General features: G+C 38.1%; 1 protein-coding gene across 2 annotated transcripts in view; it reads left to right on the plus strand.

Annotated features, from left to right (window-relative positions):
- The window catches only part of LOC121313030 (F-actin-uncapping protein LRRC16A-like), a 103,440-nt gene that overhangs the window by 72,526 nt on the left and 15,586 nt on the right, over positions 1-15,328 (plus strand). For both annotated transcript variants that reach the window (XM_041245140.1, XM_041245141.1), the window contains exons 28-31: positions 1,311-1,398; positions 3,531-3,680; positions 13,755-13,821; positions 14,420-14,616. In XM_041245140.1, coding sequence (XP_041101074.1) covers positions 1,311-1,398; positions 3,531-3,680; positions 13,755-13,821; positions 14,420-14,616 — 502 coding nt within the window. The remainder of the gene's footprint in view (positions 1-1,310; positions 1,399-3,530; positions 3,681-13,754; positions 13,822-14,419; positions 14,617-15,328) is intronic.

Raw genomic sequence — 15,328 nt, forward strand, 5'->3', positions numbered from 1 at the left:
AGACTTTCACAGTATACGAAAAAAAAATTTCAGAGAGCAATTCTACAAGTTAACAGGGGCTGCAGAATAGTGATAGACTACAACAGGGGTTTTCAACCTTTTTTTTCAAACTATACCCTTCTATCTGGAGGTTTCAGCTCAAGTACCCCTTTACAATTTCCACTCACTAATTGTTACCACAATTGTAATAAAAGGCAGATATATCTGATTAACAGTTGGTAATGACAAACTGCTGGTTTAGGACAGAATACCAACAGTAGGCTTAATTCTTAAAACATTTAATTCCAAGTCCTTGGATGCACAGAATTAAGACAGTATTTTGGAATCTCTTTGGAAACACTTGTATTCACTTTCTATTTGGCAAAATTATAAATAATCCAACATAGTCTGCACTGTAAGTGTTTATCACATTACCATTTACTTCCCATCTCAGCATAATTATGTGCCATTTAAACTTTTTACAATGTCAGAAATCATAGCATCCTTACAGTACATGAAAGACACGCCTTTTTTGCAACTCCCTGAAGACTGAAATAATAATATTTCTACAATATTGTACTGTAGCAGGTAATAAGCCAGATACTGTAAAGAATTAAGGTATGAAATGGTGTTGGAAACTAATATATTATACACACATACAGTAGATGAACAGTTTCATGAAAAGTACTATTGGTTAAAAAATAAAGCGATACACCATTTCTGCATTTCCCACAGTTCTCCCATAACTCTTAACAATCTATTCTGCCAGTAAGCAATTTGATATGTGTTTATTTTTTGCAATCCTTAGAAGGCAGAAAGGGGTACACCCCAAAAATGTACCATTTACACTTTGAAGAAGTATTACTCACATTTCTTGAGTCAGACAATGACATGCTTAGTATCAAAATAAAGGTACTTGAACGTTTAATCACATATATAAAGATATCCAGGATCTTATGACAGGTGTTAAATTTAAATACGCTGACGAAGAGTTACCAATAAATCTGCTTTGCCCTGAAATGTTCTTTGTCTTGCAATTTTCACACATCTGGTACCCACTGGGAGGTGTATTTGTGTTTTTCAGATAATAAATAGGTAATGGGGGGGGGGGGGGGGGGACATCTTGCTTAGCTGTGAGACATTGGTATCACACCTGTCTTGGGAGTTTGGATTGCTGTTAGTTTTGTGATTCCTCATGATGTCACAAAATAAATAAAATTAGTGTTTATCTACATTTTGTCACATTGCAGAAAGTCCTTGCATTGTGATGACCGAGATGAGCATACTGTAAATTAAAAACTTTTCTGCTCTCTTACTCCACTTTCACACAGTGAAGTGAAGCTGAATGTGGCCTCATTCCTATCAGACCGAATTGTAGATGAGATCTTAGAATCACTTTCCAGCTCTCATCACAAACTGGTGAGTTTTCTGCAACAACCATGTATGCCTTTCTCTGTCTTGATGGAGGTACTGCTGTTCATGACCGGGTGAGAACACGTATCTTGATTCTATAAAGGAACAAGGATCCTCTATAGTAGGTGTTTATTAAGTCATGATTTGCCCCTCTAGCACAACTCTTACCCATTGTGCTGGAAAAGCCTTCCATTATTACAGCATCTAAAATCTGCTCGGCAAGTAATTTGCCAACCTTGCAAAATATTGTGAATCACTGTTTTAACTGAACAAAACACAAAAGGTCATGTTAGCTGTTGCTAGGTATATATTTGTTTTCTCAAAGTTAAGACACATAATCACTTTTTAAAATAGTTTAAGGCATAAAATATCTCCCTTTCTCACGTGACTCCTCGGTCGCTTCTGTAAAACCAGAGAACTTACTATGAGCTGGTTTTAATGGCTGATTTACAATATACACAGGCAGAATATCCTAGAGACGTGTTACTCTAGTCTTAGATCATATAGAAACTATATTAACATCTATACATTCACAATTGCTTTCTGTTGGTAGCAGCAGCAGTATTCAAAGAGACAAATAAATAATTTCATAGTGGACCCTCATTACAAAATTTCAACCCCATACTTGGTTTTATTGTAAAACTCCAGTCTTCTTTTTTTTTTTTTTTTCACCAGTCCCGATGGTAAATTTAATGTGCGTGAATCTAAATAGATCACAGGAGATACCTGGCTCACAGGACAGACAGTAGAGCCTGAACTACAAAAGGCTGATTTGAATTACAATAGACAGCTATATAAGGGCAGAGTGATCGACTGATCTAATCAGAGTTCAAAACATCACCTGGCACTCCTGACTGCTGAACACAAAATAATAAAAAAGAATACTGTACTGTATAGCAAAACACAATTTTTTCTATATAGCAGTCAATTTGACGGGTCTGGTACTTCTAGGTTTGAGGGTATTATATCGCCCATATTTTTGCAACCCCGCGTCTCATACTTTGTCAGGACAATTAATGCATATGTAGATCGGGTGGGATCAGTCAGGCAGAATACCAGAAGGAAATTAAGACCAGAACAGTATGCAGGGCAATGAACGTTGTTTTATTAAATACAGGTGGTTAACTATATTTAACAAATAGGACAAGCCTAGAATACACAGTCACGGCATGGGGTTTGCACTGTTCAATAAAAAACAATAAATAGTTAATTATGTGCAGTGCTTCTCGATATGGTCATGGAGACGTGGCCTACTAAAAACAACAATAAAACCAATACTTAGAAAGCTCCCAGTCTCCAGCACTCCTCCACAATCCCCAATGACTTTTAAAAAACAATAAGTTTAAAACAGTTAAAAACATACACACACACACACGGAGGGAGACAGGAAGCACAGCAGGAGCCTCGCTCTAAATGTCGGCGGCTGTTTTGTTCATTTTTCTCCAAACCCACCACCGAACACAAACAAGTATAATTCCTTCTCTGCTCATGCTGGCTGTGTGTCCAACCTCCACTCCATCAAACCCAGGTTCACATCCTTGACAAAATCCAAACTCTTGAATAGATGAAATCAGGAACTTTTATACCCGGTGCTAGTAACTCAGCAGTAGTTGCACACTTTATTTGTACCTTCTTTCCTTTGCTGTCTTCCAGAACAAAATCCTTCTCATCACAGGCATATTCTTCTGGGGTTTTTTTGTGTTTTAGGCATTTGTTTACATTTTTCCACAATTTGTCTAGCAAGCAAGAACAATTCTAGAGCTGACATGTTGAAAAAACCTTTGAAACAGACTTTGAACATAAGCACTGTGGTGAAGTGTTTCAAGATAAATACATCACTCAAGATAAAAGGAGCTGTATTCCCTGAAACTGATTAAAAACAGTACTGATGTTCTTCTGTAGATGTCACTGTTTCTCATTTCTCTGTAAATCCATGGTATTACAAAAGGCTCTGTAATTGAACAGGTGTTAACTGCTGAAATTGTACACTTCAAAATGGCCTCTTCTCATTTGTAAATATTCTCATGTTTTTATAGGTTGTTCTGAATAATTATATTTCTAATGAAAAGGTTCTGAAAACAAAGAAAGCAATTACTGTATCTTTCCTCAAACTAAAAACTGTAATTTGGTCCTACCAGGCGGAGCACTTGACAAGACGAGGTACACCTCTTGTTCACCAGGAATCACTTGAAATAGAGGTGATGGAGGAGAAAGTGGTGAAGCGCTCCACCCTGACAGCCGAGGACCTCACTGAGATTGAGAGGCTGGAGGAACTGGACACCTGCGTGGTAGGCCACACCAACATTACCCTTATAAAAGTTTCCCATTGTAAAAGCATAGCAAAGTGTAATAAAGCCCAGTGAAAGCATGGTAAAGCCTAGGTAAGCATTGTAAATACCAGCAGGGTATGGCAAATCGTATTAATAAACATGGTCATTGTGCTGGGGGGGTCGTGTATATCTGGGCACTGCTTATGTAGGTCTAAGAGACATATGCATAATAATGGCACCAACGTCACACTGTATTTCTATGGGGGAGGGGGGGGGGGTTGGGTGTTGGGAGGGCTGAAGCCACCCCAAAGTTTACCCTAGGCCCCCTTGTAGCTCCATCACTGAAAAAATAATTAAAAAGGAGTTTCTCAAATTTCTGAAATATCGACGCGACTTAAAGTTGTGTAAGACTTTTCAGAGGCTTCGAAATCGAAAACTATTCCAGGTATTGTCTTCAACAAGGCGAATTTAATCAGGGACCAGCAAGACAGTACCGACACTCAAGATGAACCTAGGACTGGGCGCTAGCTGTGTGAGCACCGACAACAAGCTACTCGCTTTCATGCTGAAGGGGGAACTGCGTTGCTACTAAACATTCCCTCCAGGAAATTTTATTACATTGTAATGGGCAGTGTTGTATGACACACTGCCGTTACAGATCCTGCCCTGGGTCGGTGAGATGAGATGACGTTAAAAGCTTTAAAACCATGACTGCAAACAAGCCTGGCTCTTTTGCATTGTGATTTACCATCCATTCACATGGGGGCATCGAATGCCCAATTGATTTTTATGCTGCACTGTATTTTTCATTGTAGATAATGGCAAATAACAGTGAAGTTTGGGAATGTCATTTTTTGTTTGTTTTTATTTTAACACTGTATCAATGTGTGACATAAGTGGCAGGTAAAAGTGATACAAGACATACAATTCAAAAGGCAACAAGCTTTTCAATATAGTAGAAAAAGATGCTCAATCAGTGTATTTGCCTTACAAAAACGCTTCCCCAGCACAGTGAAATGTCAAGGTTTGTAAACTACCGGCAACCACGTCTTTAACAAAACATTCTTCAGATGTATTCTCTCATAACTGAAACATTTAATCAAGTATAAATAGGAATCTAGTGTTTCTGCTAGTTCTCTATCAAAGAAATTGGCCTGTTTTGTTACGTTACATTGTCTGTAGGATTTCTTCTTTGCAACACTTTTGTATAATTGCAACACGCAGCAGTACAATGTAGCAATTATGCAAAAATACGGTAATTGAAAATTGCAGCTTTGTATAGAACTGTGTACCAAACCAGACTTCAAAAATCTCTATGCTTAAAAACCCAATTCAAAATAATAATAAAAAATGTCAAATGAAGGACTGGGACTACTATTAGCATCAAACTTATTACCAAATGACTCCGTAGAATAGATCTGATTTCCAGAGCTAGCAGAAACATCAGTGTATGAAGACTGAAGTGTTTAAATAAATATGATCATACATGTTACGTGAGCCCTGGGCTGGTGTGATTACTAACGATCCGCCCACAGACAGGTTAGCATTCACACAGGGCAAAAAGAATAGATCTGCACCAGGGTCGATTGCTCAAACGAGCCGAGACCACCTATTCTTCTGATGTCTTCATTTGAGCGCTCCACACTCGCAGCTTGTTTCGGAATACATTCTCTGATCCAGTCACCTGTGTCAAAGTTTTGTCCTTTGCCTGAAGCTCAAGGTTCACAGTGTTTTAGTTTAGAAGTCTAATCAGTAAGAAATGCCAAATTGGAGAGCCATTCTTGATAACTACGCTCCTGGTGGTGTTGATCACTTTCTTCTAAAAACTGATTTATTTCTGGAAGGAGTTCCTGGAAACGCTCCAAAAATTATTAAGTTACTAAGGCTCGGATTAAGTTGACAATCTTCACAACCAAGCTCATGACATGATGAAGTTAGAGCACTTTTGCATACAAAGCCTGCAGATGAATGATGCAGTGAAATAAATGGAGGAAGTCAGGGTCGTTTTTGCACATAGCAATGAAGCCAATCTTCTTTCCTACGATTGCACATGCACCATCAGATGGTTTCTTGTTCTTTGCAAGTACATGCATGATCTTGAATGATGCAGTCGTGGCTGCTCTAGACTTACTAGCATGTTTCTTAAAAAGAGATTGTTGAGCAATCAAGGCTGCCTTCAATTCTCTCACTTTTTTACTTTCCTCAAGTAACTATTTGGAGGGTACTCACTTGCAAACTTCTTGTGTTGTGTGGTAAAATGTCGTTCAATGTTGCATCTCTTCGCCACAGACATGTCCATGGCAAATTAAACACACACACTTTTCACTGGAGCTTTGTCAGATTTGCACATACTCTCTCTCTCTCTCTCTCTCTCTCTCTCTCTCTCTCTCTCTCTCTCTCTCTCTCTCTCTCTCTCTCTCTCTCTCTCTCTCTCTCTCTCTCTCTCTCTCTCTATATATATATATATATATATATATATATATATATATATATATATATATATATATATATATATATAAAGCGTTTAATATAGGTAAAAAGGTAGTCCCAAACAAAAAGGTTTCAAAAAATAACACAGTACTGTGATTATTATTAATTAAAATGGACTATTTTGGTAATTATAAGACTGTTTGGACATTCACTTCGTCACCCATACCACTCCCCTCCTAACAGACATGTATAAAAAGAGATCAGATTGAAAATAAAAAAAAACTGAATAGACTGCAAACCTTGACAAAATGGTACTGCAAGTGCTCTTTCATTTGACATCCTTGTGTGCATCCTGGAGCTGAAGTGGTTAAACAGCAGCTGTCTAAATGGATCACAGACACAGTTAAGACTGCCTATGACCTTGGCAACTTGTCCCCTCTAAAAAAGCTGACTGGTTATTCTGCCAGAGGCCTTGCAACCACTTGGGCTCTATTCCAGGGTGCATCTCTGTCAGATATAATGTGGTGCTATGGGCTGCCACCCACCCATACCTTCACTAGGTCTTATATACACAATGTTGCATACCTTCAAAACCCTGGTTTTGGGACCAGAGTCCTAAGGGTGGCTTCTCAGTTAACCCTTGCAGCACATACATGAAAAGGAGTTTCTCCCTCCAGTTTATTTCACCCTAGTTGCTATTTACTTGGGTTCCGAATGGTAACGCACAAGGCAGCCTAGCCCTTGGTCCTGCAAGTCATGTACTTCTGACGGCTTGTGTATACTATCCCCATGCGGTAATGGCTAACATTTCGTACTTGAAAGGGAAGTCTGGTTCCCTGAAATAGAAATGTTATCCATTAGCCGCCACGGTCGCTGCGTCCATTCCTTTGCAGCAGGCTTGAAGACAAATTGGCGTCAATGTCGATGCACACAGCCCCTATATGCCCTAGGGAGCGGGGCCACAGCTGCATCACAGAGGCTCCCAAGAGCAGCTTTGGTATAAAATATTCAGGTTTAGGGTCTTTAAGAGCTAAATAACTATTCAGTAATGGGTAACATTTCTATTTCAGGGAACCAGGGTTATGATAATAACCTAACTTTTTTTTTGGCAATTGTTTGTCTCTTCACTGCAACATCTCTGCTATAATCTCTGCTGCAGTTTCAATTTTCTAATCTTTTTTTCTGAAGTTCATTTGTACTGCTGTCTGTTCTTTCCCTCTTGCATTCTGTTTCTTTTGCCTTTGCTTCATGGAGACTCTGTGCTGCAGCAGTGTAAGTACCGCACTTTTCTGGCCTCCCTGCTTGCTTACATGTCTTTGTGGCCAATTTCCATTTGTGTTGCCCATTAACTCCTTTGGGAATCAATATTGCCCACCATCAGTATTTAATGAAGTTAACATGCCTCAATGTATATTGGTATAGGAATGCATAGAGGACGGCCGAGTTACCTCCTGAGGCATATTGAAAAAGCCATGGTGAATTCCAAATACAGGGGATGAACCAAGCAATGATTTCTGCTGGGAAAGCTCCAGCACATTTAATTGGGCCATAGAATAATAAATACATCCCTAGTGTTTCAAAATGCACTGATATGAGGTATAGTTAAAGTCTTAAACATAAGTAATTTTTAAATAGTAAATATTACAAATGCATATACATTACACATTTTATATATAGAAAATATGCACGTCGGTGAATAAACTTGACACTTTTTGAAAGTATCAGAATTGTGTTATGTATGCCCAATGTATAATATCTGTCACACTTGCATTTTTACATATATACATTTAGAGAACCGCTTTATCAATTTGGATAAAACTAGGTTAGGACATTCCTTTGCACAAGCTATTGATAATACAGTCAATTAAGCAGTTTAGCAAAATATACAAATATACTAACAGTAACCAGTTTCCAACGTATATAATACATTTTACTTGACAACAGAGTATACAAGTGCAAGAAAAAAATAATAAAGATGCATTCCTTCAGATTTGAAATACAAAAGCATAACAACGCATCCTTTCTTTACCACCGACATACAGACGAGCACACAGACACATAAATGTATACATACGTGCATACTAGTAATGTTTATGTAAAAACAGATTTCTGTGTTTTAAAAGGCATTTTATTTCACTAATTTTTATATTCACATAGCATTTTTACAGTTGATTACTTGTCTTTCATGTCCTAAAATAATACTCAGGATGGGGTGATAGAAAACAACAGTCATGCTATAACACATGCTACCAGCAGGTAGTTATCTTAACAAACATATACAGTGCTACCCCATTATAATGTGACCTCTCAGTGCAGAATCGGTTATAGCATGGTAAGGGTGTGGCTCCCATTCCCCCATAATGCAATTTGACTCGCAAACTTTGGGTGAACGTTCCACTTACTTTAAGTGATCCTGGTGATGTTATTGTGAGTTATGCTTGGATACACTGTAATAGAAATTCAAAAAGAAAAGAAAACCTACAACACTGTGATTTTCTTTTATTGTTGTTTTTACATTACCATATCTAAACGCATATAAGTTAAACCTGGGACATAATACTGTAGCGTTCTTGCAGGAGGCAGAAAACAGAGAAAGACACATTGTTGCCAGATCCTCCCCAAAAGAACCTGTAGATCAGTGGTTGGCAAATTTCGGCAAGTCGGGGACAGGTGTTGTCTGGCCCGCAGATGCCGCCTGGCAGGGCTGAATCAATGGCTGAGCAAGAGCGGAACTTTATTTTAATATTCCTGCAAGGGGGAGGGGGTTGTCACGGGGGATTCTCCATATGACCTTCCTATGTTTCTTGCGAGTAAGCAGCAAATTAAGTGTTTTGCAATATCCAAAGTACTGTACTTGCTGATTGTGGTGATACATTTATGCCTTGTTATCCTCATATGATTAGACAGGAATGCAGAATAACATAAAACAAATTACAGAAGTAGCATACTTTTTTTTTTTTAAATGCTTCACTGCGTTCTGACAAATTTAATGAGAAAAATGGCACTTTCGTTCTTTGTTCTTTAGAACACTAGGTTTGATAGATGTCATGGTGATACGTATGCAGACCAAGATTCTTGCGTCAGTCTGTTTCGTGCATCTCTCTTTAATATTGCATTCATTGTGGAATAAGCCGCTTTGCATGTGTAAGTACAGTACTGTGCAAAAGTTTTAGGCAGGTGAGAAAAAATGCTGTAAAGTAAGAATGCTTTCAAAAATAGACATGTTAATAGTTTATATTTATCATTTAACTAAATGCAAAGTGAGTGAACAGAAGAAAAATCTACATTAAATCAACATTTGGTGTGACCACCCTTTGCCTTCAAAACAGCATCAATTCTTCTAGGTACACTTGCACACAGTTTTTGAAGGAACTCGGTAGGTAGGTTGGCCCAAACATCTTGGAGAACTAACCACAGTTCTTCTGTGGATTTAGGCAGCCTCAGTTGCTTCTATCTCTTCATGTAATCCCAGACAGACTTGATGATGTTGAGATCAGGGCTCTGTGGGGGCCATACCATCACTTCCAGGACTCCTTGTTCTTCTTTACGCTGAAGATAGTTCTTAATGACTTTCGCTGTATGTTTGGGGTTGTTGTCATGCTGCAGAATAAATTTGGGGCCAATCAGATGCCTCCATGATGGTATTGCATGATGGATAAGTATCTGCCTGTACTTCTTCGCATTGAGGAGACCATTCATTCTGACCAAATCCCCAACTCCATTTGCAGAAATGCAGCCCCAAACTTGCAAGGAACCTCCACCATGTTTCACTGTTGCCTGCAGACACTCATTCGTGTACCGCTCTCCAGCCCTTTGGCGAACAAACTGCCTTCTGCTACAGCAAAATATTTCAAATTTTGACTCATCAGTCCAGTACACCTGCTGCCATTTTTCTGCACCCCAGTTCCTGTGTTTTCGTGCATAGTTGAGTCACTTGGCTTTGTTTCCACGTCGGAGGTATGACTTTTTGGCTGCAAGATTTCCATGAAGGCCACTTCTGACCAGACTTCTCCAGACAGTAGATGGGTGTACCAGGGTCCCACTGTTTTCTGCCATTTCTGAGCTGATGTCATTGCTGGACATCTTCTGATTGTGAGGGGAAGTAAGCATGATGTGTCCACTGCGTCTACGGTTCTCAACGTTGCCTGTTTCTTTGTGCTTCTTCAAAAAGAGCTTGGACAGCACATCTGGAAACCCTTGTCTGCCTTGAAATTTCTGCCTGGGAGAGACCTTGCTAATGCAGTATAACTACCTTGTGTCTTGTTGCTGTGCTCAGTCTTGCCATGGTGTAGGACTTTTGACAGTAAACTGTCTTCAGCAACCTCACCTTGTTAGCTGAGTTTGGCTGTTCCTCACCCAGTTTTATTCCTCCTACACAGCTGTTTCTGTTTCAGTTAATGATTGTGTTTCAACCTACATATTGAATTGATGATCATTAGCACCTGTTTGGTATAATTGTTTAATCATAAACCTGACTATATGTCTACAAAATCCCTGACTTTGTGCAAGTGTACCTAGAAGAATTGATGCTGTTTTGAAGGCAAAGGGTGGTGACACCAAATATGGATTCGATTTAGATTTTTCTTCTGTTCACTCACTTTGCATTTAGTTAATTGATAAATATAATCTATTAACATGTCTATTTTTGAAAGCATTCTTACTTTACAGCATTTTTTCACACCTGCCTAAAACTTTTGCACAGTATTGTAGATCCAAACATGGAGAGCACAAACTGAGCCAGCGGTAGTTGTCTGGACATATATAGGTGGACCAGAATGATGCCAGATTTGCTTTGTTAATTAATTCAGTTTTTAGGAACGACGGTGCCTGCAAATATATTGCTAGTTCTAGTCACTGCTTCGTCGATTGCAGGAAGCACTTGGTTTGCATGGGATGAAAAATCACCATTGGGGTTAATTGAAAACGGATCACGGACAAAAACGATATGTTCCTGGTAATGCTGAAGTTGTCAAAGCGAGCACTGAAATTGTATTTCAGCTGCACAATAAAGTCTCATCGTTAGGAGTCGTTTTGAGTTACGATTCACTTACAACATCAGAATGTTAAACTAAACTAATTTATCTCATAAGAGCTACAACACAGATGCTATATTATTTTACTAATATTTATGTGGAGGTTACAAAGACATACCTTTAGAATTGCCCCTAGTACTTCTAGGGAAAAAATAAAATTAGTATGAGGGCTCAAGTTCCTGTTTTTCTGATTGTAAACACAAACAATTAGGCTGGTGAAATGTTCAATACATACTGCATGTATTAAGAAACACTGAAATTCAACTAAATAATAACAGAAGCACATCATATTAAGTCTTATTACAGTAGACACTTGTTAATTGCATAGCCCATGTGCCTAACAGTTGTATGCAATTAACCAATTTATGCAATTATCAGTAACATATACAGTGTAATACATTTAATTGTATACTATATAATTGCGTACAACTATGAAGTACATTTCTTTTTAAAATGTATGTTCCTTATTCTGGTTAAATGCATAAAACTGTGAGGGAGACAGTATATATATATATTTCACAGGAATCTACTGCATGGGCATTTTAATAGGAAATACAATTCACTGTATTTAAAGTTAACAGGAATAGGCAGTTATCATATATGCAGTGTACTTGTATAATTTTTAAACCTCCAGTGATATTATATTGGCTACATTTGTGAAAAAACAAAAAATGTAAATGTAGTTTTTTTCTTCATTATCCAGAATATGACTGGCACAACACTAAACACGGCTCTTACAACTAAATTAGTTTCCTTTGCAACAAGTTTTAGGCCCCCCACCTGTGCCTCTCACTCAGATTCTATGCAGCACAGACTCTGTGTGCCTTGTGGCTCTAATACCTGCTGCACGTGAAGTGGTCTTATACTGGGCAGTCAAAGTAAATTGAATGTCTGGAGAAATTCTATATAAAATCAGAGTTCACAGCTGCCAACTGGCATAATGTCACAGCACATAGGCTACCAGAGCTTACACATATCCCATTGGTCTTAAGCAACACACTAGGATCAATGGGCACAGACAAACAACAGCCAATGAGGACAGTATTAAGTCTTATTACAGTAGACTCTTGTTAATTGCATAGCCCATGTGCCTAAATGTTGTATGCAATTAACCAACTTATGCAATTATTAGTAACATATACAGTGTAATACATTTAATTGTATACTATATAATTGCATACAACTATGAAGTACATTTCTTTTGAAAATGTATGTTCCTTATTCTGGTTAAATGCATAAAACTGTGAGGCAGACAGGATATGTATTTCACAGGAATCTGCTGCATGGGCATTTTAATAGGAAATACGATTCACTGTTTTTAAAGTTAACAGGAATAGGCAGTTATCATATATGCAGTGTACTTGTATAATTCTTAAACCTCCAGTGATATTATATTGGCTACATTTGTGAAAAACAAAAAATGTAAATGTAGTTTTTTTCTTCATTATCCAGAATATGACTGGCACAACACTAAACACGGCTCTTACAACTAAATTAGTTTCCTTTGCAACAAGTTTTAGGCCCCCCACCTGTGCCTCTCACTCAGATTCTATGCAGCACAGACTCTGTGTGCCTTGCGGCTCTAATACCTGCTGCACGTGAAGTGGTCTTATACTGGGCAGTCAAAGTAAATTGAACGTCTGGAGAAATTCTATATAAAATCAGAGGTCACAGCTGCCAACTGGCATAATGTCACAGCACATAGGCTACCAGAGCTTACACACATCCCATTGGTCTTCAGCCATACACTAGGACCGATGGGCACAGACAAACAACAGCCAATGGTAACAGACCAGGGAAGACAAACACATAGCACATAAACACGTATTCATAGCGGAAATTACAATACACAAACACAATGCATAGATACAGTACTTGTAAAGATTCTGCGTTTGTACTGTTTTTTTCTAAAAGTAAAAACAAACTTTCTGTTAATTTTGCAAAACAAGTACGAAACAGTACAAGTGTGTATAAACGTCTTTGGAGTCTGTGTTATTTATTTACGGTTTACATTTATTATAATAATTACACAATTTAAATAAGAGCCAAGTGAGACAAGCTGCTGTGTGATACCTGCCTAGCAGGGGCCGGTAATAACCACCCAGATAAACCGTGGATTCGAGTACCTGCAAATTGTGTGTTTCTCCTTCCTTCATTATTTCACCATACACTATGATATTAATTTGGCTTGTGGGCATTGGAAGTAATTTTGCAAACAAAAATGGCAATATTTGTTATATGGTGAAACACAAATAACACGGCCTCCTAATTATGGACCTCGACAACCGCATTATAACTGGGTACGCCTGATTAAGCACGTTAACAACCACAAAATACAAGCAGCACAGTACAATTAAATTATTATGGGTGCATGGGTACTTCTGAACAGCAAAACTGAGACTGAAGGAAGTGTCTATTACTGTATTACTGAATTGGGCTTATTCAGGATCTCTCAGTACTGGAATAAAAAATGGCCCTGATTTTTTTTTTTTTTTTTTTTTTTTTTTTACTTTGCTTTTACTGGATACAGGTGAAGAATTGAGTTATTATATTCCTTCACAAGGTTTACTTGTATGTTTTCTGCTTGCTAGTAATTGTTTTTTTGTTTTTTTTTCCCTCCGATTGGCAGATGACACCCAAGTCAAAGCGAAAAAGCATTCACAGCAGAATGCTGCGTCCTGTATCAAGGGCTTTTGGTAAGCATGGAACACGTGCATAATATTTAAAGAATGTCCTCAAATAGATGCCGACAGAAATAAGAGCTTTTTTTTATTAAAATAAAAAAAAGAAAACTAACTTTTGTTTTCTTTTTATATTTATCTGCTAGATGGTTGTTATTTAAAACTAATTTACCGTGGTATGTAATCATTTACATATAAATGGGATTTTAAAGATTTTCACTTTGACAGTTTTAATATTGAAGCTAGGCTGCTTTTACTGTAAAATGTTAATTCAGAACTCTCATTTACTGTTTTATCATCCATTAAAAAAATGCACAATGAAGAAAAAGAATATGTAGTATTACTTTATTTTAATAGTTCTGCATAATTACTGTTTTAACATCATTTATGGTAACACATTTGTGATTTTATGAAAATTTAGTAATTCAGTAAAGTCACAAATTCATAAATAAGATAATGTTTTGTTCATACATACACACTTTTCAGTGTTTTATTACAAAGGTAATGTTTACAGTTTACAAGTCGTGGCTTGTTAAAATCCTCTAGAGATATAGAGGTGTTTTGGACTCTGTCCTTCAGTATTTCTTCATTTAGTATGTCTTCTTCCCTGCAGAAATGGAATTTGACCTGGATAAAGCCCTGGAAGCAGTCCCCATCTACATCGAGGATATTCCCCTTGCTCACAGCATTCTGGAGAAGAGGTGTTCCGGTGCCATTCCAGAGCTGCCTTCAGAGGAGGCGAAGAAACTGGAGCATTTCACCAAACTGAGGCCCAAGAGGAACAAGAAACAACAGCCTAGCAAAATCACTGTGAGTGCTGAATCCCAGTAGGAGAATGTACACTAGCTATTACAGCACTTGTGGTTCTCCCTTACAGTATTTGTTTTAAAAAAAAATAAAAAAAAAAAAAAGAGGAGAAAATTGATGAGTGATACATACTTTTAGGAAATAATTCGGTCACGGGTTCTGTTGATACCTCTCAGCCTGGCTGAGAGGGACAGCGTTCTCAGTAGTAGTAGTACTGAAATGCCATTTGCCAGGCCTGTTTCTGATCTTTCTGTCTCTGGTATTTCTTGTATACTAAACACAAGACTGGGGGTCAGAAGTCTGAAAATCTAAGATGATTCTCTGGTGTCTTGCTTAGGTACACTGCATAGGCGTTGTGCAAAGAAATCATAACCATGTACATGGCAAGCTTCTTATACCATGCCATGGTCTTCCTTGCAGCATTGTATGGCTCCAGCATCTGGTCTGACCTATCCATGCCTCCCATGTATTTATTGTAGTCCAGGACACACTTGGGCTTATTTGTTTGTGTGTCCTGACCTCACACAGGAACTGCTACAGTAGCCTCATCGCGGATGGTGGTGAGGAGATTTTCTGTGTATTTAACTGCCAGCAGTTCCTCACAGCACAAAGTGCTGGTCTCTCCACTTCTCTGTTTGTTGGCTACCAATGCTATTATGTTCCCAACTGTGCCAGATATTGCTGAGTATACAAATTGGTTTGGGTTAAAAGTGGT

Source organism: Polyodon spathula, chromosome 3 (genome assembly GCF_017654505.1).
Source record: "Polyodon spathula isolate WHYD16114869_AA chromosome 3, ASM1765450v1, whole genome shotgun sequence".
NCBI lineage: Eukaryota > Metazoa > Chordata > Actinopteri > Acipenseriformes > Polyodontidae > Polyodon > Polyodon spathula.